Source organism: Lethenteron reissneri, chromosome 39, assembly GCF_015708825.2.
Source record: "Lethenteron reissneri isolate LAM-NWPU_2019-01 chromosome 39, ASM1570882v1, whole genome shotgun sequence".
NCBI lineage: Eukaryota > Metazoa > Chordata > Hyperoartia > Petromyzontiformes > Petromyzontidae > Lethenteron > Lethenteron reissneri.
In genome coordinates, this window is record NC_083817.1 from 6055116 (window position 1) to 6079602 (window position 24487).

The 24487-nt window shown below is 46.3% G+C and overlaps 1 protein-coding gene across 3 annotated transcripts in view; it reads right to left on the reverse strand.

Moving 5' to 3' along the window:
- Positions 1–24487, reverse strand: part of LOC133352049 (phosphatidylinositol 3-kinase regulatory subunit gamma-like) — a 149752-nt gene that overhangs the window by 69798 nt on the left and 55467 nt on the right. For all 3 annotated transcript variants that reach the window (XM_061567769.1, XM_061567767.1, XM_061567768.1), the window contains exons 3-4: positions 10082–10174; positions 8980–9057 (exon numbers count right to left, since the gene is read on the reverse strand). In XM_061567769.1, the coding sequence (XP_061423753.1) occupies positions 8980–9057; positions 10082–10174 (171 nt within the window). The remainder of the gene's footprint in view (positions 1–8979; positions 9058–10081; positions 10175–24487) is intronic.

Sequence of the window (24487 nt, forward strand, 5' to 3'; positions counted from 1 at the left end):
TTAAGTGCGGCAATGGAAAGAAAAATCCACACCCACCTACGCATTTTTTACAAATTCAAATAAAAATCGCAAAAACCTGTGAATGGTAGCAGTGGGATGTAAATGTGCCTGTTCTGTCATAGGCGAGGAATGTAAATAAATGCAAATCAAAACAAATAAAAAAGCTAATATGTCCACCATAATTAACTTGTCAAAATTACCACCAAACGGTTATTATAATACCACCACAAATGGGGCGTTCTTTCTCGAAAAAGTTTGCAATCTCATATTTACAGGAATAAAACAGATTGTTAGCCAGCATATCATTATGAAAAATAATATTTTTTTAATTGCTAATTTACTTGAGACCATTCCTACATTTGGAGACTTTTTATGGCACCCTTATGCGACAAAAAGAAAGAATCGATACAAACCCAATAAGGGTAAGCATGAGTAATTCGGCACTCTCTCGGGCGGACATCAGAGGCTTTTTAAAATTCGATTACCAATTTTATGGCTATTCGTTTAAGCCTGCTTTTCACGCACGCACCGCACGGCTGAAAGGTGGTGGTGGGAATTATCACCGCTGACCCGGTCAGTCTTATCAGGGCCACCAAGGCCCCGGGCACAGTCATCTTGGGCCCATAGATCAGCCAGCCTACGACAGCGCAGGTCTGGCCAGGAATATCAGCACTCCTCCGCCCGCTCAGAGAACCATTCATCCTCCCCCTCCTCCTCTTCTCTGGGTCATGACCGACTGCTGGCACTGCAATCGCCCGCCCCCGCCCGCCCCCACGTCAGCACGCAATGCCTTTGTGCGTACGTGTGATCAGAGTTCAATTCCTGGCCATGGGTAACATCAGTGGCGAGCGATATCCGACTGAACCAACCCTGGCCACCCCCCCCCTCAAGTTGACTTAACCTTAAACAAGTACCCACTGCACCTTCGCGACAACCTTTGTGCTATAATCTCCAATGCCCTTCTAATTTCAATTGGTTTTGTCTCTTCTCAACACGTGATCAAACCCATCTAACTCCAGTCTCTCTGGCATTAGAGTCCACGAATAACCTATGTCAAGGCTCTAACCTATTAATTCCTTCTCCTTTCTCTTTGAGATATATTCCCAACATCCACTTTGCACGGACTATTAATAGTGTTAGGTATTAATTTGTGCGTGGGACTACACATGGCGGGTTGCATACGATTTTGTGAAGCACTTTCCGGTGGTCCTCCTCTAAAGGGCAAGGAACTATGATCTCAGAGATTAAAATCTGCGCACAGGCGATGCGGGCGCAGCCTCAGTTGAGCACAGACTGGCTGCCGTGTGTGTGTGAGGATGTGCGCGCAAAAGAGCACAGACATTGTTCAGACAAAGCCTCAACGAGCGAGAGACATTCGGGGCTCTGTCACGTGAGCGCCGTTCGCAGGCAAGCACCATGGTCGACTCGGGGTGTCTGCTCAAGTGAGGCCTCAGGGGCCAATACCGATAAGGGCACACGTCGGGACAGGATCGTTCTGGGATTACTCGCTTTCAAAAAAGAAAAAAAATGCAACATGTTCGGTTCGTCGTTATTCAAGTGACGTGTCTATGCAGGTCACGCTGCAGGCAGGGTACAAGATGGTAACTTTCGCGTGGTCGCCCCGGTCGACGTATCCACCTGCCGATCCTTCTTACTACTCGTGATTGCAACAGGCGTCGTCAAAATTCCTCGGACATGGCCCTGTTGATCTCCTGGTACGGTCCATACTGAAAGAAGACGGCACTGGAGGCATACCCCACCCCGCTAGGCTGTCAAGCAAGGCTTCCTTCTCTAACCAGTGCACACAAACAAAGGAATACTAACACCAAGCATCACAGGTGCTATTCCACATAATTGGTTTAAATGAAAGGCCTGCTGCTTTATCACGTTCCCAATTTTACTCCCACCTTAAATAGAATGCAGTATCTAGTGTTTCCCTTAATGAGTTATTAAAAAGCTGATCGATTCCAAGTAGATTTAAGAGATGCCATTACAAAGGGTATGGGGAAGCAGCCAAATTACATTAAAGGATAACGGCGAATCTCAGGCTGTCCAAGGAAAATCCCAGGTCAAAGGGTCACTGCCAGCGTTCCTATTAGCCAAGAGGGCATCTGACCGTGTGCGAGACTTTGGGTTCGGCCTATATGCGGCGAAGCTGACCTTCCAGATCCCCCATGGGGACCTGTGGGATTGGGTTATCAGCCACAGCCATCCCTAGCGACCTGGGTTATTAGCTTAGCCGAGGTCAGAGCAGAAAGAGGAAGGATCAAGGAGGACAGGGTGGGGAGGGGTGTGGAGAAAAAAAAGCAACAGCCATACCACTCAGGCTTCGGCAGTGATCAATTCCACATCAGACTCCATCGCATTCATAATGACACTTTAAGCAGCAATGAACTTCGACCGGGCGCTATGGACAATGTGCGGTAAACGCAATCGCTGCGGATTCCCGGTGATCGCCCATCAGATGGTGCACTAAACCAAATCCATTGACCAAAAAGCATAAACCCAGACAATGAGGGACGGCGAGAGTTCGGCGCAGGCCTCGGTAGCGTTCTATTTATTGCCCACGCAGGAATCAATGTTTAAATAAACTAATTACTGAAATGAAGTATTCATAACGTATTTATTTTACAACTCTTGTGTGGCAATTCTCTGGCAAACTTTTTATTAGGCAATCACTTCTAGGTAATAACAAATAAACGTTTTCTCTGCGAACCAATTTTTTTAAAATAAATATGCGTACACGGCTCAGGATGCTACTCTATTTCGTTTTTTTTTTTACGGTCGTTGTGACTGCCAAGCAGAGTGGTACGGTGGCCAAGTCCAAGTCAAAGATTTCATTTACTACCACCACATGGTAAGCGTTTTTGCTGGTCCAATTTTTTAACAAGGTCCGACCACTTCCTTCCTCTTGTGTCATTTTGGTGTGGCGCATTTCATGCTTACGCAACGTGCTGTATGGACATGGCCCAATGGAAATTGTGGACCCCGCCAAGAAAAGAAAAAAATTATTCTCATCCCGGCAGGGCGTAACAGGCGAGTCCCAGCGCCCAGTTGCTCTCAACGCAGCCGGAAATAAAATCTTCCACCATCACATGGCAGAGTAACTGAGCGCGAGCCATTCAAGGGGAATAATAAAACCCAAGACATGTAACACGTCATGTAAACTCTCGACTCTATTCTTTTTAAATCACGCAAAATTAGATGCGGCATTAATAACGCCACAATGGGGAGGTGGGGGGGGGGGGGTTTGAGCGTAACAGCAAACGGTTTCCAGAAACGTGAGAGTGAGCGCCAGCCCAGCGTGTCCACCTGGCTCGCTCGACATCTCCCTCGGGAAAACAGAAGGCCACAAATGTGCACCATAGCCGACCACCCCTCTCGCTGCGAGAATGGCGAGAGAAGGTAAAGGGGATTAATGCCGAGGTGTCGTCCCGGCGCTCTCTCTTTCCCGTGCTTTGCCAAAGGTTTACCTCGCACGGGGATCTGACCTGTCGAGGCCTGCACGCGGTTTGAGGCCTGCGCGGGGGCGCCAATGCGAGTGACTCGGGTTCACAAGACGGTGGTGATCGTTGGTTACATTTGTAACGTGTGGAACTTTTGCTATTGTGAGAGGATACTCCTTCTGCTCTGCTGCCCCCATTGTCTGGAACTCCCTCCAACCAAACCATCCTTGCTGTCCACTCAATGTCCAAGTCGAAGATCTTACTTTTCTCCACTGCCTATTACATAATCGTCTCCTCGTTCGCCATCATGCACACGTCAAAAAACAAAGTCTTGAGATGCAGTTGCATTTAGATGCCATATAAATCCAAATTGTATTGAATTCAATAAATATAACGACCTTTATATGGGTCTACCTGCACAGAAAATAATTTGACATGAACTCAGCAGCAGCATACGATTCACCCGCTTGATGAACACTGCATTAACTGGCCGGAAACAAGTTTGGCCTGGTAGAGCAGCAGCAGCAGCACCGCTAATCACGAGTTCTAACTCTAAACCAAGGTTAACGTCATAATCATCAATGTGACTGCCATCATCGAAATCTGCACCGCCTGCTCAGGCTACAGGACTCGGTGGTAAATGGGGTGCCGCGGTGGTGAGATGTTAACTACCTCGCCTGGTACGGAGGAGGTCGTGGGTTCGATATCGACCCTGATGCCTGTGTGTGTGGAGTTTGCGTGTTTGCTCTCCCCTTGATCACGTGGATATTTCTCCGCTTCCTCCAGGGTTTCCCTCGACATGAAGACGCACACCTTTAGAATATTTGGCTGCTATAAATTTCCACATTGAGCAAATTCGATTCGTTGAGCTTTCATTTGTGGCCAGGTCACTTCTGAAAAAGAGCTGTATATCCCAGTGTGCCTCACCTGGTAAAAAAAATAGTTTATAGGTTTAGTTTACTCTTTGGTTCTTTGAGTAAAGTCACGTAGAAAGCAAATAAATAACTAGAAAGGAAATAAATATTTAAAAAAAATATTTATTTTATTTCTGCGTAAAATAAATATTTATTTAGTTTTCGTTCTACGTGACTTTACCGAAAGAACCAAAGAGTAATTCCCGCAGTCACGAAAGCTTCAAATCAGGTTGAGTTTAGTTTAAATCAATGTCAATCGTCCTACAGAGGAGGAACACAACATCCACATTGCTCCGTTTGATTCCGGCACCACGGCCTTCTTTTTCGTGCTATAATTTACACCCGAATATTCCACGTGTGCACTGTATGCTACACGAACATGTGTTTAAAAAACCAAAGGCTCATTTAATAAGGGGTCTTTAATACACGTGAATTATAGCATTTTGACCACAAAAAATGTTGAGCAATAAACACGTGACGTTTGTGGCGGCATTTGGTTTGTCCTGTCTTGCGGTGGCTTGCTGTAGCACACGGATTTAGAAACAACGCACAAAGACAAAGATCCCCCGTATAGCCTTAACAGACTGTTGGGGCAAGTGCTGTCAGCGAGCACCTATGAAGGCCAGCACGGCATACGAGGGGGGTGGGTGGCCAGCACCACGCTCGGCCGCCTTTGTCTCCCTAGCGGCGATGCTTACACACTGCACCAGGCACTCATTTGAGGCCGAGTCGACTTAGGGGAGGCCCAGGACCGGCCCAGATAATCGTCACTGATTTTGGAATCAAACTCGGGTCGCCAGGTTCGTAGCGCAGCGCGCTAACCGCTACACCACCGCTCCCCACGCACACACACAGGCACACACACGCACGTACACACACGCACACAGGCACACACGCACGCACACAGGCACACAGACACATGCGCACACACACACATACACTCACAGCCACACACACTCACAGCCACACACACTCACACTCAGACACACGCTCTCACGCAGGCACACACGCGCAGACACACAGACACAGTCACACACCACACACACAGACACACTAACGGAACCATCCTTCGCTTTTGAACTTATGCTTTGAACCACCCACCCCCGCCTACGGAAATCCTTTACTGTAGATTTAAATAAAAAAACAACTCCGCACCATCCTGGGGCTGTCACGTATCGCCCTCCATTTGTATTATTTACTAATTTATTTCTTCATTCAATAATAATTTGCTTATTCACTTATTTAGAGCGTTGCAGCTCTCGCTGAAAGAAAGAAGTGGTGGGGTGGGTGGTGGGTGGGTGGGTGGCTTCATCTGCTCAAGAGGGCCCCACCACTCAAGGCCACGAGGCAGAGGCAGCTGCAGTTGCCACGGCGACCACGAATTCCTTTCCCTCGCCGCGATTGGTCGCGGCGGAGCACGCCGCCTCTCCCGATTGGACGCGCGCGGAGTCTCCGTGGACCAATCAGGAGCACGGATGAGACCGCGTGCTTGGGATTGTCTTGCGTTGGCGAGGTGCATGTATGGGATGGGGATGGGGGGGGGGCAGCAGTGGTCTACGAATGAGTGAGCAAAGAAAAAAATTGACCCCCGTGTTCATCATCATCCTCCTTGAAGACATTTATACTTCCCGCTGCGATGGCATTTGTCTCACTTACTGCGTTATTGCATTGTTTCTTGGTCGAATACATATTTAAATGTAATGCCCCTCGGGTAAGATGGGTTGGGGGGGGGGTAAAGATGCACGTGACGATCGCCCCACGCGCGCACACAACGACGCACGCGCACACGTGAATCTGAGGCTGATTAATTAAAAAAAGTACACAATCGAATTTTTTAATTTCACACTTCTTCTCTCCATAGCAGCGACACGACACGAGGCAACCACCTTCCACGGCAGTGGCGACAAAGCCCCAGGACGGAAGAGCACAAAGCCACATTCAAAAGGATGAATGCCACCGCCGCCGCCGCCGTGTGGCAAGGGCTTTGTGTGCCAGTGCTGCCCACTGGTGGCATCGGCTGCACAGCGGCAGTGCCACGGCCGCACGCCGGGGCTGAGGTTCTCGCGAGCACGAAACATCGACAGTGTCGCCCCCTCGTGGATGGGAGAACTCAGAGGGGGCGAACTAAATCCGCAGTTTCCCCCAAAACTACAGGTCTTGCGATCCCCGCCACGCTGAAACTCCAAAAAATTAACCCGTAAAAACAAAGTTTTTCACTATAAATCCTTTATATGCGTGGCATCGGTTTTATTTTATTATGCATTTCTGCTTTTCTTGAGTAAGAGTTTCATTTTTATCACATTCGTATTTTAAATTAAATGAAATTTCTTTTCCTAAAAAGTGGAAAATTTTGGAAAATAAATTTCACGAAAATAAATTGTCACGCACAACGAGTCTGTGTGCAAAATGTCAGCTCGATTGGATCACGGGAAGTGGGTTAAAAAACGACCGAAAGATTTGCACGGTCGTAAGCGCGCAAGCAAGCAAGTGAACTTAATATAAAGGATTTAAAAAAAGACACCAAATCTTGGTTCTTTCGGTAAAGTCACGTAGAATGGAAATAATAAAATAATAAAAATTAAATATAATAAAATAGTTCTCACGATGCTTTATAATGTTTTATTTTTATTATTTCATTATTTCAATTCTACGTCACTTTACCGAAAGAACCAGGAAGATGAATCCCTGCAGTCACGAAAGCTTTAAATCGAAAGACACCAAATGTTGATCGTGATGTGAAATTGTAATAATTAGCACGTTCTGCATCTCAATTATTGTACCATGGAACTGACCACACGCAGCTTTTTACGTGCACGTCTATTCTACAGCCCCTAAAGCACAGTTGCATAGAACACTTGAAGTGAAAACCTCGCTCGACACTGATTTGTGTTGACCACAGTTGGCTACGCAAAGTACGAAAGAAGTTCAACATACATACATACATCAAAAAGTGGCTCGGAGAAATTACACTGGAGATGTTTTAAGCAATCCGGCGCCCAGAACTTCAGTAGACGCAGCCGATAACCCAGTGTCCACAGGCAGTTTTGTTTACATCTTGCAATACTCTACTCCTGTAGGCGGTGGGAGTAGACTTCACTTGCTCTCACACAAAAAACAAAGACACCCCGTGTAGCCTGAACAGGCTGTTGGTGAAAGTGCTGTTAGCGAGCACCCATGAAGGCCGACACGGGACACGAGGGGGTGGATGACCAACACCACGCCCGGCTTCCTTTGTCTCCCCAGTGGTGATGTTTACACACCGCACCAGATACTCATTTGAGGCCGAGTCAACCAGGAGGGGGGGGGCCCTGGACCGGTTCAGGTAATCGTCACTGGTGTTGGCAGTGAACGGGAATCGAACTCGGGTCGCCGGGTTCGTTGCGTAGCGCGCTAACCACGACGCAACTGCTCACCCACGCCGTGCGAGTGCTTACATGGGAAGCTCAGCAAAGTTAACAGCTTCGATTTTTTGTTTTGTTTACCGTTCGTGTTGTAGACGCATTTCAAATACATTATGCACGCGTGCGTGGGTGTCTTTGCGAAGATAAATGTGAGCGTACGTCACAGCCATCAAATCTCATGGAACGCAACGGGATGTGTTGGAGTGTTGGTTAACACCACACACGGCTGCTTCTGTCGGATGCGAGTCAGACTGAACTCGGTACTCGTTTAAGGACAGGTCAACCATTGGGAGTCCAAGGTGAAATCAGATTCTCATTGTCATCGAATTTGGGCCATGCTAGAATTAGTTTAAGTGTAATGTTAACAAAAACACTGAGTATGTACTATCTCATTAGTGATTACATTTGGTTTGGCAATTCCCATCAGATTGGTACAAATGCTACTTAAAAAACGGTTTTCATTTCCGTGAGTGGACACCACCGTTAATGCCAAGCTAGTATGGATCTCAAACAGTTTTTCAAAAGGTGGATTTGAAGGCAATGAGCACTGCTTTATGGTTGACGGAGCGTTTTCTGTACAGCGTTTTTTTTCTGTGTTAGTGGTGTAGCTATTGAGTGCAGGCAGTGCAATTGTACTGTGGGCCCAAAGGCTGGAGGGGGTTTTATTGGACAGGGGGGCTCCGTTTAATTATTTGCACCATGGCCCATACTAAGAGCACACTAGGCCACTGGTCTGCATAATATACGAACATCGCAAGTCTGTACCGACACAAGTTACACCGCTTCCCTGAGTGCAGTTGTCATGTTTGCAGTCACCATTTTATACGGATGATGTGACACAATATTATATAATCTTATGACCCTTCCTCCAAAATCAATGAGCTATAAATAATACTGTTTCGAGAACATTATGATCTTGTGGAACACTCCCGACATCTCGGCTTAACATGTCAAATTCTCTGCATCTCCGTTGTCAAGTGCTGAGAGTATACGCTCGCGCAAAATGGACGTGTGCTCGCGAACATTTCACGTGCTAAAAAAAGGCACCAGAATGAAACGAAATTAGATTTCAAGTTGTTGCTGTCTGGCAAGACACAAAACAAACACAAGTGCAAGTGTAGAATTGGCCAAGTAGTTTTGAGCGAACGTTACGTCGGCACCTTAAGCAAACTTCCACGAGTACATCGGCGGCGGCGATTGAGCACGCGAGACACTCACCGGTTTGCAGGGATTGCAAGAGCTCCATGCCACCCTGGGAGCCCAGCGGGTGGCGGTAGACCCCCTCACAGTCCAGACCTTTTCCCCCCACCGCGGATGACCGTGCATCAGGGATTGACGCGCGGGCAGACGAGTGAAGCGGGAGACAAACGATAGAGGGGGCGAGACGAAAACGTACGCGCACACACAGACACACAGACACACGCGACAGTCAGTGACGATGGCAAAGACAGGTGCATACTTGTTCACGGACGATATAAGAAGATTTGCTTGTAAACAACGTCTAAATGCGACCGCATCTCAAAGCGCTTTATGGTTTGTAATGTAAATATATCGTTTATAATGAACATGTTAATTAATGTTGTAGGATGTAGCTTTTAAAACGGTCTTTTGGCACTTTGTTGTATGCAACACAAATAACCCAAGCTCTAATGTCGGTGCCTGGTGGATGTCTAAATGTACAAAAAAATTACGCTTTAAATCATACTAGCAGAACAAGTTCAAGTATACACTTGCAATATTATTGGTTTTAGTTTTAAGACACTATAAATGCATCATTACGTGTTTAAACTAACTTCATTAGATGTTTATATAAAACAGTCGAGCATTTCAATTTAGCATGCAGTTAATGAACAACAACAACCATGTAAAAATCAGCCGGATTAGCTATCGCAACAACATTACCTTTAAACAACATTTAGGCTCCTCTTTATTAGGCGTGTTAGAACTTCTTCATGACATTGGATGCTCAACACCTTCAGTGGAGAATCATCGGTCGCCCACTATTCTCGTAGCAATGCACCTTATATACACACACCACATCCTTTATACTGTGCATTCAATTGAGCAAGAGCGCCCCCCCACTCAACTTTTAAATCTTCACTCAACACGCCACGGGGGTTTGGCACAAAACTCCAGCGTGACCTAACAGGTGTCCATTACGCGCCTGCCGCATGACAAAAAAATCCCTCCCTCAAGCCCTGCGCTGCTTCAAACGTTGTGGCACCCCCCCCCCCCCATTTCCCCCCTCGAGATCTCTCCCACACAATTAAAAATCCCTCTCGCATCCCCACGATCGTAACAACCAACGGGCCGCTCTCACCTCCACGTTCGATCGACTCCACCAGCTTGACCAATATGGGAGGGGCCCTTTCCGTAGGGCCAAACTGTTCCATGAGGTCTTGGCACACGTAGGCTACAAATAAAAACGGGGGTTTTGAGGTGGGTGGGGGAGGGGGTTCGGCAATGGTGGAGAAGGGTGGAGAAAACGAGGTGGGGGGACAGGGCAGGAGAAAAATGGCAACAATATTAAAGCACAATTCACAAATAGCCCGACAAAAAAAATTCCCCACAGCAGTTTTAAAAAGTCATAACTTTGAACCTTGTTTTTCACCACCCCACTCACTGGTTTCTGTTTTGTGTCCTTTTAATGTTTACTTCGGTGCCGGGCGTGGCAATATTTACAGCATTTCTTAAATTATGGCTTGCCCGTCGATTGGTGAACTCGGCAACCCTGCAGGCCATGCCGGGCTGGTTTTGCGGTGTGAGCCATGGAGACTGCCAAGTGGTTTAACGAAGACCTTAAAATAGTTAAGGACAAGCCGTCCCCCTGCTTAGCATTCAATTTCAGTAGGGCATCAGGCGGGTCAGGTTGCTGAGTCACGCCGCGATGCTTCTTAATGAAGGGAGGAAACGTTAGCGCTCTGGCTGGGCATGCGAGAGACTTGTGAGCACACTGGCACGCATTTCAACGTGCCATATTAGCAAGTGTTTGTACTCGCGTGATCTTTAGATTTGAGACAATGTCAAAAAGTTCGTTAGAATCCGAATTGGGGCGTATAAATCCTTTGCAACAAATGTTAAGTTAACATTTACTGCTTTCTGACCGCAAGACAAGTTTGGCTCACTTATGTTAAACCTGCTTTTCTTAGGTGGTCACTGACATGCTATTGGCTTGGCGACATTTGATTACATTTTAACATTTTTCTGAGTGCTCAGCAGCGCAGGCCTGAGTTCAATTGGCACAGAGCCGGAGTGTGTCGGTGACCACCATATTAAGAAAATGCAACGGGCAACGAAAGCTTGAATTTTTAAAAAGTTTTTCCGTCAACCTACTCAATGGCAGCCTTCTCAAGCCATGTTGGCCATGAAGGTTTGTCTTATCAATACTTCGACAAGTTGGCCAGTGCGAGTTTTGTGTTAGCCGTGACCAGGAAATGAGCTCAGATTCCTGGGACCAGTCAGTGAACTACACATGTGATCGCTTTTCACCACTAAATAATTAATATTTTCATGATGCGAAATGTACATAAATAATAATGGTAATGCTATCAAAAACTAGTAAATTCAAATAACTCCACTAAACATAGATACGTCGAAAATACAACTACTCTACAACAACGCATCAGCAAAAATCTGTAGCTGATACACTACAAAACACATGGCTTGGAGGACAGCGATCTTTAAAAGCCATGTGCAATGTCTGAAAATGTGTGGACCCGACGGGAGACACTGTGACCCAGAGGCTAGCTTACAAGTCACAGGGCCCAAACGGTCTGCCAAATGGCCATTCAATGCTTGGTACGAGAAGCGCACTCTGCGATAATGCTGACGGCGTGCTAATGTGTTTTTACTCAAATAAATATGTAACAATTTAAAACGGAAGCCAGTTCGTCAAATGAAAAATTCCACGCGGATCACGCCATGGTATTTTGTTGGCTATTTAATCCGATTCGGTTTTGTTTTTTTATATATTTTGTAACAAAAAACTGCTTTTGATTACCAGAAATCAGAAAAAATTGCAGTGAGAGTTAGGCAAGGGGTACCAATCGGCCGCAATGTTGACCGCCGAGAGTTATTTTGCAGGGCACACAGCACCCACACAGTGGGGGTAACATGGAAATTTAAATGAACACATAAAATACTTCAAAATAGTGCTCCAAGCGCGAATGTTGCCCGGCATTGGGGTAATTGACGGGATGCTTGGTATCATCAAGGACTGCATTGTTTTAGAACGCAGACTGTGGACCATCTTCCGATTGCTAAACATTTGGCGGAAGTCAATGGTGGCTTGTGGAACCAAACCAAAGGCAAATCGCTGGATTTATGAGTGAGTGGAAAATAGTCAAAGCTCAACAGAGTCAAACTAAGGTACCCGATGGATTAATGAAAATGTCCGAGGCTCAGGAGGTCAAACCCAGGCACCCTTAGGATTATGGGAAATGCCGAAAGCTTAGAGAGCCAAATGAAGGCACCTGAGGGATTTCAAGGATTCCGCAGAGATTCCTACTTTTTTTGTTAGCAAATACTAAGAACTAAATAATGAAATAAACGGCACAGCTTGAGCAGTTCAGGGTCAACAATTGGGGGACTCGGCTTTGAATCAAAACATTTGAAAAACCCAATACACTCATGCATTCTTAGTTCTACTCGAAATTGACACTAAATTAAAAAGGACATTTACAGCTCACGTCATCGAAGAGATAATCACATTTGAGAATCCCTGGGTATGGAATTTCATGCAGGATACGAGAACACAAACGGTGGTGCAATTACGCACACTGTGTATCCCCTGCCCCTCTCCCGTTGTGACACTGAGTTTTTAATCACACGTATAGGAGTGGCTGCTCAGCTTTGCACTTTGTGCTCAAGCAAAGCTGAAAATCGAGGGGTCCACTTTTGGGAAAAGCTCCGTCGTCGCTGGCACCGCCAACGGTTTATAATTTTGGGGTGACAGACGCAATCTTAAATACGTAATCTTCTCTCTTTTGGAAAATGGGGTAAACAATGGCTTAGGGCATGATGCAAACCCAAAAAGCACTTAATCCGCTTTTCAGCCTGCGGAGGCCAGAGCATCTGTGCTCGCCCTCGACCGCCCGCTTGTCTGCCCGCCCGCCTGCGTGCTCTGGCAGTGAACACTGCCACCGCTGCCGTTAGCCATTTGCAAAAGTGAAAAAATTATTGCAAAAACGCCCAATTTGTTGCCAGTAGCGCGGCGGGCTTCATTCGTTCCACCCCGCTGGCTACGCACAATGGGGCCCCGCTGGGTCACGAGCGGTCGCCAATTTCGACGGGAGAGGCGAGCCCTGGCACCGCGCAAAGTCAACTGCGATCGACGATCGTCCGTGGAATGCCTTGGTTACAAAGCAAAGCCGCAAGTGCTTGCGACGCGGAAAGAACTCGACAGTGTTGATTTCACACCGTGGGCTGGAATGGCGTGCCACTGCCATTGGTGGAAAGAACCTCTGCAGTTAGTTTAAGCCATTTCATCAGTTCCGTTAGAGAGCTGGTGGACAGCAGGCCATGTTTGCGCAAGAGGATGTGATTGAGAAATATAAAAAAAAACTAATTAAAATGAATTGGTCGCTGTAAAGTAAACGCCGCTCCGCTGACTAAAGTCACTGAAGGATCCAACGTCGAGAGATACAACGGCTTCATTAGTACTCCCAAACCCTCGGCAAACGTTTCCCTGGTGGTGAACATCTGCTCGACAAAAGGCCGAGGGAGACAGGAGGAAGGAAAAATAAATAAGAGGTGGCAAGGTGGGGGGGGAAGCGAGCAGGGATGAGTTGTAAAAAAGTGCACAGTGCCAGTACGTATGTGTCTATTTTAAGTGGGTTGTTGCATCGTGGTTAACACACTGCACTCGACGACCCGAGCTCAAATCCCGCTCATGGCCAACATCAGTGATGCATATCTAAACCAATGTTGAGCCTCCTCTATGTCGACTCGGCCTTAAATGAGTACCTGGTGCAATATGTAAACATGAGCACCGGAGAGACAAAGGCAGCCAGGTGTGACACTGGCCACATTACCCTGCCATGCACCGTCCCAGCCTTCATAAGTGCTCACTAAAATTAATTGGTACAAAAGCCTGTATGGTTATGATTATATGGGTTATAGTCTTTGTCTTCATGTGCGTGTGTATATGCACGAGTTGGGGAGCGGTAGTACAACAGTTGGCGTGCTGTGCTATGAACCCAGCCACCCGAGTTCAAATCCCGCTCACGGCCTACACCAGTGACCATTATCTGAACCACTAGGTCGAGTAGGCCTCAAACAAGTAGGTGGTGTGGTGTGTAAACATCGCCTCTAGGGAGACCATGGCAGCCAGGCGTGGTGCTGGCCAACCGCCCCATCGTGTGCCGTGCCGGCCTTCATCGGTGCACTTGCCCCAACAGTCTGTTAAGGCTATGTGTGTGGGGGGGGGGGTCTTTGTCTTTGTGAGTTTGGGGGGTGGAGAAGGGCAAGGGGTCTGGTGGGAGGAGGAGGAGGAAGGAAAGTCTCCCACCACGTGTGCGCGCATGTGCGCCTGTCATTCCGCACCATCGCGCGAACGAGGCCCCCCCACCGCCCCATGGCTCGGCCTGGCCACTCCGCGCGTCGCCCGCGGCGGCCTGCGGAGGGCGCCCGCTCCACACTCGGCGAGGCCACCAGTTGTGGCATTTGCAGCGCGCATGGATATTGTTTATTTATATAAACATCTCGTTTTCTTGCTTGCGAAACCTGAAGGATTAATGTGCAAGAGCTACCGATTCATAATTTTATCCTCATGGCGGTACCCCGGGGGTACCAAATAATACCAAATGGCCGAGGCAATTAAATATGTTATTTCTGGGACACAATTTTTTTCCAGGGGTGTACATAACTCCGCGACTGGGGTAGCAATCAATCCGAAATCGGTGGTGCCACTCCGCGATGTCGAAACGCAGCGAGGACGATTGCGCCGAAACCTTGAACGCTCGCAGTACGCACCGTAGTGGTACATGGAGTACAGCTCGTCGAGATGAGTCGATTGCCGCGTCGCCGACCATCAACAGACTAAAAATGACCGCATCACGGACATTATGCGAGAGCCGGGGTACTCTGGAACCGCTGGGTACCGCCATGAGATTCATTTGGCCCAGGCATACGTGTTAACACGTCTTTGCCGTTTGTTGGTTCGGTTATACTGTATTCATGTTTTCTCGTTATATCTATACATTTGAAGGGGCACTCGATAAATGAGAACATCACAGCAACTGCATTGTTGGTGACGGTGGTTGTTTGACCATACATCAACCATGCTGGCGGCCAGTTTGAGTTGGTAAAGGGGAGTGGGCCAGGACTGGTTCACACACATCAGTCGCTGCTGTAGCCTTGACCAGGAATCACCAAATAGTTAAGAGCGCCGTGTGCTAATTTATGGTTTGGCCGTTGCAACCACTTGATATTATACTCGTTCACGAAGCCTGGCTTCGCCAGGCAAAAGTTTTAAATAAATATAATTAGCCTGATATGATTTCTTGCAATTTTTATCTACGATCAGACACTAACAACTACTCCAAAATGTTGTATTTTCCTGCAAAAATGTAATTGTTGACGACTTGATTCAACTTCTTCTATTTAAAGATGTACCCATCGGAAACCACTCAATTTAAAGATTCCGTTCTTTTTACTCGAAAGAACAAACATGAATTAACTTAATATTCTGGGGGGAAGCTCCTATCTTTTAACGTTTTCGAATTATTCACATCATAATCCGAAATATCTAAAAAACAATCAAAGATAGAACAATGGTTATCCACTTTAATGTAATTTGCTGTTTAACGATCTATCAAACTAAAACAACCACAATCTTGTACTTTGAACGGTTTCTGAATGCCACGCACAAACATGTTTATGGGGAACTTAAAATCGATATTTGGGGGCCTTAATATGAAAAATCTCGGATTTTCAGATTTTTTTCCCCTGTTGTTTGTATCCTAAAAGTTACCTATGTACCACATTTCAGCTTTCTACCTTATCAGGAAGTACCCTAGAGGTTGAGACAGATTAAGGCCTTTATTTATATATAAGATACCACATTGAAAGCACTTATTCCTAAAAGTCTATAATTATACTATGACTTTTAAAAGTGCGCTCAGTAACGATAAAATATATACACTTATAAAAAAAAATCTATCACAGAATGCCAAGGCTTGTTAGGAGGATCCCAATAAAAAAAATCTTCCCAATTCTTTTATTAAATATATTTGTTTTACCCCCAGGGGAAACATGAGCATCCGGACCAAACCCCCAGCTAAACCCAGAGAACACTCAAACCCCAGACACAAAATTAGCCGGTCAGCAAACTACTCGTGCAATACTGCCCACTAAACATTTGTTAAAAACAATGGGGGTGTCGCCAAAAAGTTCACTTCTCAACAAGAAAAAAGACACACGCCCGACTGTTATCTCTCTCGGCAGTGGCGCGGCACTTGAAAGCAGCCCCGCGTGGCAGGACACGAATGGCCCGGTTTTGATGTCGTTTGGTCACGACGGGTAACAGGACGGAGAGAATGGTAAACGATGCCTTGATGCGCCCGCCCGCCTGCCCGCCCGCGTCCACGTCTGTCACCGCGCTGACCTGCGAAGCTGCGGCCAGCCCAGCAGCCGCTCTTCCCACTCTTCTGAAATTATTACACTAATTGGTGTCTCACAGCCCATCAGCCCTAATTAACTTGGCCTAAAAGCTCAGGGCTCTGGTTATTTGTGCCTATTTTTGTACTTGCTTCTCTAAGCGCTTTAAATCGGAGACTGATGCAATTTGGAGGCGCGTTTATGCAACGTGGAGTGCCACGCGGGCCCTGCTAATTGTGAAATTAAATACGCTGGCATGAAGCACTGGATTGGCACTCAACTTTACGGCGCGCGAGCACCTTTTGTAAATATAGTTTCAAACCAAAATAATTTTGGATGGGTCCTTATTTTAGCATGGCTTGATACGTTTCATCATCATAATCCATTGACAATCCATTGCTGTATGAAGGCCTTCCCCCACGCTGATGCCATCCTTTACAGTGCCGTCATGGCATAATCTGTCATGTGTAATTGGTTACAGCAATTCAATGTTGTTTTAATTACTTGACTTGAATTCAAATTTGCTTCAGTTTAGAGGGGGGGAAAAAAACCTTCACAATTAATGCAGCCACAATATAACTGTCCCCCACAAAGATTATTGGCACGTGGACACACGCTCGACGCTCGGACGCACGCGCGAGCGAGCGAGGACGTGTGTATTTTCGAACCCGCGTCACATTCCTCGGCAAGGAGCACCGAAGGTTCAAGTTTGATACGAAGCCAGACGCAGCAGCAATTACCAGACACGTACCCCTGTGTTGCTTTAACCCTGGGTCAAGGATAGCCAAGGAAGTAATTACGAAAAAGTCCTCCGAGCTGGCAAACAAAGATGCTCCCTTTACTGGCTCCACAGACGCCGCTCTGTGCGTCTGACGGTGGTCCGAGCTGCGGTCTTCAGCCACCTTCTTCCTGCTGAGCGTGGTCCACACGCGGCTATTTTCAGCTCTGCCATTCCAATAAGTAGAAACTCATGTGCCGAAAATGGCGGCCTCGGACCAACTTCCACAAAACGGTAGTCGGCAGGTACAACCCCAAGGGTCCGCAGTGGCTTCTTTTAGACTCTCAAGACGTGGGGGTCTTTTTTTTTTAGGAAATAAACAAATGCCACACGGAGGGTTTTTCATGCATTCACTCTCTTCGAAAAACCTGCACGTAAAAAATAACAAAAAAAACACAAAATTCGTGACAGCATTTTGACAGGCCCCCCCCACCTCCCCCAAATGGTTGGCCAAAGAGAAGTTGGGTTTATTTGGTTTAATAGTACAGCTGGCGCGCCTACACACCGATCTGCCCGTTGTTTACTGCCGCCCTGCCTCCATCCTCGACCACCGCAGTCCTCACCGCTGCACTCTGTGTGCCCGTTGTTTTTGTAGGTGCTCATTTGGAAGCCTTATAGAGGCACCCGCCCTGCAACTCTCTCTCTCCCCCCCCCACCTTTGCCCGCCTGCCCACATGCCCGGCCGTCCTCCCCGTGGCCCGGCCAGGCGTTGCTCTTGGCAGGAGGCTGCGAGCGTTCCGTGCCAGGGAGTGGAGATTGCTCAAATGAAAGCCGCCATTGAGAGCGTACGCGCGAGCAGGCTCCAACACGTCCGCCCGATTGTTAGCAGATTTAGGGGCTCCTGGAAGCTCTGACTGTGCGCAGAAGGCTTTTTGTGCCAAGAGTACATTCTGTTCCATTCGAATTCAAACTGAGAAGAGGAGGATTTTTTGTTTAACGAGTGACAAGACGCGAGTATGGATTTTCGCACTCTGTGTTCGCTCACGCACGCATCTGCACACGCGCGCGCACACACACACCCGTTGCACACAACTTACTTGCAGCCAATTCGGCGACCAAAAATAAAACATGCAGATTTGCTTAACGATTTGCGCAACACTCGAATGTTGCACAAGCTGCATCGTGGACTTGAGGGACTGGACTCTGCTTCTCATTAGGACAAGAGCCTTGCAAAAGCAACTTCCTGTGCTCATGAAAGCTCCAAACTTGTATAAAGTGTTGCTTGTTGTGGATTTTTTTTTGTTGTGCCGACGACGATGACACCGACACAACCCGCACTGCGTTTTTTTTTACGACCGTCATAAATTTCTAGCATTTCTGCGTAGTCAATTAAATTGGCATAACAGACGCGGTTCATGAAGAATTGCGACATACAAGCAAGTTGGGGTATTTTTCAGCCGGCCAGGGAAAATATAAAACGAGGCATTCAACAGCTGGTGTAACATTAGAGTTGCGTCGGCAAGAATGTAATTATGGGGAAGATTTTTCTTTCCACTCTTTGTGCAGAAGCTCATTCGTCAAAATACTGCTTTACCGTGTGGGCGGTATCACTGGCGGAGCCAGTGGGGTGGGGTGGCACGTGCCCCCCCCCAATGATCCGATCGAAATCCCTAATTTATATTAGTAATAAATCGGCATTTTGCGACCCCCACTGCCACTGTGTAGCCTATTATTATGTGCCAGGAACTATGAGATGATAGGACAATAGTCTGAGTCCATAATTGGCAATAAGTAACGGCAAAGCAGTTATAAGGACTCAGAATTGTGCGCAGATGCGTATACAGCACACGACTTCCCTGAAGGCAAACACCTTCAGCGAGTGCGATGCCGATCACACAACGCGGTTCGAATTCGACCGTCGATCGATTGCTGCGCCATCGCTGCACACGCGTCGAATAAAAAGCAAGGGACAAGTCCTTACTTACTAACAACTCCTATAATTTTTCATTGCTGGAGGGGTTTCCCACCCCGACCTGAAAATCCTGGCTCCGCCATTGGGCGGTATCAGCTACCACCATCAACCCGAAATATCAATTAGCCGCTATTGTGCTTGTTTCAATGTTGGAAATGGATTATTAAAATAAAAATTTTCCTCCTCGAACGTCAAAAGAATACTGGTGGATAATATCGGGTGAAAAAAAAGTGTAAAACACAATAAATAATCTTTCAAATTTATAATGCGCATTCCATCCTAGGTTCAAGGAAATTCCAATAAATGCTCTTCATTTATAACTTAGTTGCAGGAAGATCTTTAATTGACTTAATGGTCATTTAGCACATTCACAAGTAGGCTCATGTAGATGTCTGTGTGGTGAATTGTTAACGGTGCTCTTCTAGCTGTGAGGAATGTTTTGCTCATCAGAAGAAAATAAAATCCCGACCTTATCGCCGACTGCCCTTCTGCAGAAAATAAAATAGTATCGATTTAAAAAAACAAAAAATGTTTCCATCGCGTAAAAAACGATCCAGCAGTCAAACCGTCAGAAGAACATGGAATACTTCTTTTCGTAGTGGCCAGCTCTGGGTGACAAACATTTTATATTGCTCTCAGCAATGAGAAAATTCGGTTCTATGAATCTGGACAAGATCCTGAAACCGGAATAGTTAAACTCGTCACATTGGGATGCGTGTACGCCTAGGTGTGGAATAACACAAAAACGGTGTCTAAGGGAGGAGATCTGCGCACGTCGAGTGCACGGCAGGCCACATTCTCAGGAAACACAACTTTTCTCCAAAAGCTTCGCTCTCACAGATTGCAATTTTTACCGCACGGAGAATGGAAAAGTCGCAAGCTCCATACCCCGCTGGCGTTTAAGAGACCCCACTGCCATATGTCACCACCCTGTGTCAGTTTCCTAAAGAACCGCTACAGCTTCACTTCTTTTCTCTCTCAAGGCAACTTGAAATTAGAACAGCCAAAAACACCCGCAAGGTTTCCACAAGAGGGAAGTTCTGTTTTTCTAAGGAAAGAAAATGTAATTTATTTGTCAGGAACAAGTTTATGTCCCGAATCCTGCGAGAGAAGACACTCGTAGGAGCAGGCATTTTGGGGAGGTTGTTACTTTTTTATAGCAATATTTTTAAAACAGATTTATAAATTTGGATTTGAGACAATTTGACATGATACAACATCCAATGGCCCAATAATAACATCGCAGGATCTTTAATGTCCACTTTCTGCAACAACAAAAAACCAAGCGGCTTGCGTAGGATCGAACCGTTACCGATTATGCTTTGTGCAGATTAATCCAGAAAGCAAATTCACCACAAATCTCTTTTCCCACTGTTTAACCGAGCCACGCTAGGGCCATGTGAAGCCAGCCTGGTGCGGCACAGGAGGCTAAAGGTGGTTTATCCACTGCAGAGGCAAAGCCATGCCGATGACGTCACGTCAACGAACGAGTCGAGTCGCATGCAGAAGATACTCGTGATGAGAATTATTAATTTCATCCCTGCTTGGCCCTGCGCCAGATTCAGATGTCAAGAGTATCACGGTCTGGATCCAGTTTGGCTGGCAAAAAGCCAGTGGAAAAACTGCTCGTCCTGTGAGGGCACTCACACCGGCATGGCTCGGATGTACCGGCAGAAAAGGGTTATAAGGCCCCAAAGGCCAGAACGGCCCTCATTCACACGAGCTCACGATTATTATACAATTACACCGAGCTATCCCCCCTAATGCAATCTGAAACAAATAACCAATCACAGATAGTGGCGTTATCATCCGCCCCTAAACTACGCAATAACACATATTTGAAAAACGCAGCAAGTTTTTTTGTTATTGCTGTACCAGCAATTCCCAGCTGATCTTGCTTAACGCCAATTAATTATCACTGGATATTAAAGCTGGATTCCGACTGTGATGCTGGCAGATTAGTAAAGCCGAGATAAACTCAGGAATATGGAATTAGGGACGACTTAAATTGGCTTGTGATCAGGGAATGGGTTTCAAGGTGTCACGGACTGGTCCACACAGTGTTATTTGATCAAGCGGCATTAAAACATGTATAAAGTGCTGCCAGCGCCCCACATTACTAGCTTTTGATAGCTCGCATTCATCACTTACAAACGTTAATTTTAAACGTGCCAGACATATATGTTCATATTCTAATAATTATAATCAAGCTGCCTCTGTGCTGAAACAGGAAGCAGTGTTTCTCACTCCCCGTTGCGCCGAGGTTCATGCGCACGCACGGTTACGTACGCGTTGTTTGTAACACCGCCTTATAACAGTTGACAATAACAGAACCGCTTGATTTTCCTTCGCTCGCACCCCCCCCCCCCCCCATACCGCCACCGCCCTCCCTACATAAGAACAAGAAAAGTAGCGGCGTCGTTTTCAACGTTATCTACGTCTGGGCCAGAGGGGGGAGGGGGGGTAAAGAACGCGCAATAAAATGTAAAGCGTCGCGACGCGTTATTGCCCAAAGGTGAATGCACGCGAGCACACCTCATCGCAACCTCTGATGAGCACGGCTGGATGTGTAACGGTGTGAAAGACGCTCGATGGACACACACGCACACAGGTCGTTGTCCGCTGCCGCAGGACCACGTGGTGGACAGCAGAGGGCAGCACAACAAAATTCATTCTTTGGTTCTTTCGGTAAAGTCACGTATATGAAGATAAAATAATACATTAAATAATAGCATACTACGACGTTTCGATTGCAACACAAGCAATCATCATCAGGTATAAAAGAAATAGCAACAAAAATCTAACCAGAGAACTATAGACAGACATATAAGCAGACAGATATCACAAAGATACACAGAGAGAGAACATGTATCGGCACAAAGAGAAAGATCGTCTCTGTGACGAGGCCTTAAATATAGAGAGGGGGCAGAGAAAAAATTTGCATGTCAATGAGTGGACGACGACGTGGTACGGTACGCAAGCTTGAAAATTAGGAGAAAGACACACTAAAATTCATTTTTTGCAATGCACTTTCGTTGCGCCAATGTCGTGGATATGGTTGCCCTCTCTCTCCTTCACCAACCCACTCGATAACGCAGTGTGTAGGGGGGGCTCATCCAGCAGTGGATTTACAAAATGACTGTACATGTTCATATACATGTTTTAAAATCCTCTAAGTAGGAGGGGCTTATTGGTAGGTCATGTACATTATTATCCTTTCCATAGATTTTTCAAGGAACGTATTCGATTAAATGGGCACTGACGTGGATCCAATGAGTGAACTGTAAAGGCAGCGATTGCGAAGACATCAAAATCTATCTATAGTCCACATCAAAGTATTCCAGGTAATGCCCAACAAATGATGTAGTGTTTGTACTTTTATTATACGCAAAAAAACTAATTTATTGTACAGCACCTCTAGTGTTCAGTGCGCCCATTGCAGCATCGCTCAGCTTGCAGTTGTATGAAAACCCTGTGCGGTATTTAATCCAGCGAGGGACACGTGGAATTCATTATGTCCTTTCGCAAAGCAGACAGATATTTATAGCGGGGTTTTTTTGTTGTACGATTTACGCAAGGGTAATTTTAAATTTTGTGGATTTGGGTCCCGATAGCAGCAAGTCAGGTTACCACGTAATTACGTGCAAATTGATTTTGATCATAAATAAGCCGTCCATACAAAATGTTAATTGCTTTAAAGGAGCCAATTAATTGATTAAGTGATGATTAAGTGATGATACAGGCATGCATTGTCACCGGATCTGAGTACGTGTGCAAAATTTGGAATTGATTGGACAACGGGAAGTGGACGAAATTTAGATTACAAGATTTGACCACGACAAACAGGAATCAAGTTAAATAAAACCGCTGAGCACAAAGCTATCCAGTCTCCACTTATGGTGGTGATTAAAACATAGCTCCAACTGTTCATAGTTAAATGACCTGGCACCAGAGGCACAATGCTTAAGTCGAACACATTCTACAATTGGGGGAAAAAAAGGGAGGAGGGGGGGGGATGGAGGCATGAAAAAAATAAAAAACACAAAGTACTTGCTTATTTCAGATAATTTTACTGCTGGTAAGATATCTACATATTTGATGCTGGCCAAGTTCCTTTCCAGGACACGAGGCTCTCTCTCGGGGCGCCTCTGTGAACCCTTCCGTTGCAGGTCGCAGGCTGATTATACACACACGAGTGGACAAGCAAGTTGAACATCACACGCATGGGTTGGTAGGCGGGTGCACTGAAAGCCCGCATCAAAGGTCGAAATTTTTAAAAATGTTACTTTTTTTATCTTTAAGGCAAGCAAGGAGCACGACGTATAACCACCACCCACACAGGCGGCGGCCAAAGGCTGTTCCACAAACCCAAGCAAATTTTTTTTATAGGTTTGCAGCAAACCGTGGCCTAACTACATATCAACAAAGACCAAAGGCGACCCTTGTGCGGTTTTGAACTGTTTATCAGTCAAGCATAAATCGCTGTAAACAAAACCATTATATTTTATTTCCCCTGGGATGGAATGTATATCGGCGTGGGGATTGCTTTGTGCGAGAACAGAACATGAAATGACTTTCCTTGATATTACTGCACAGCGGATGCAATGAGGGACACGGGTCAATCGTGCGGGAAAGCAAGTGGACACAAATTGAATTAAAGTTGCATGATGGTCAATCAAATGTCCCGTCAAGCCACCGTCAGTCAGGGCCAGCACAAACAGCGTGCAGAAATAATCCACAAACAAGTGCCTGTGATGAGTTCAGAGCATAGGTTGTTGTTGAACGTGTAAATACATAATGTATTGCCAGATAGCCAACTTGTCTAATGAGTGTGGAACGAAACAGCATGTGCATATACGACAAGACTCGGAACGTGTCCTGGAGGTGGCTTCGCTTGGCTTAAGCACTCGCATGCTTTATTAATGAGCTGCAATCCACCAGCGTGTACAGTGCCAGATTCCACACATGGGATGTAATGAAAGTCAAACCAAGCTCAGAGTTATCACACAAGACGCACCTCGACCGAGATAGCACCCATGAATTATAAGTGCCCATCAATAATACGATCAGAATTTCATAATCAATAAAAAAACATGTAAAAAATTCCGCTGTTATTTCGTATTTTGGCAGACCTTGAACCAATTAAAAGTATTAAAGTATCAAGGCACTTACACGAAGTAATCGCGGTAAGTGTCGCTAAATTAACACAGTACTTCGTGACACACAGTGCTACTGCTTAGAGAAGACACGGGGGGGCCCCCGTGCGTTCCACACAGGCACTGTGGCCTCTGTGCTTTCCACAAAAGCGTGTGGACGTGCGGCAACATAGCAAGTAATTAAAAGCGTTCGCTTGTGGCCAGGCAAGTTAGAGCTCAGTGTTCCCGTCGTCGGTGATTAATCGCATGTCCTCTAACCTCCCCTCCTCTCCGGCCTCCGCT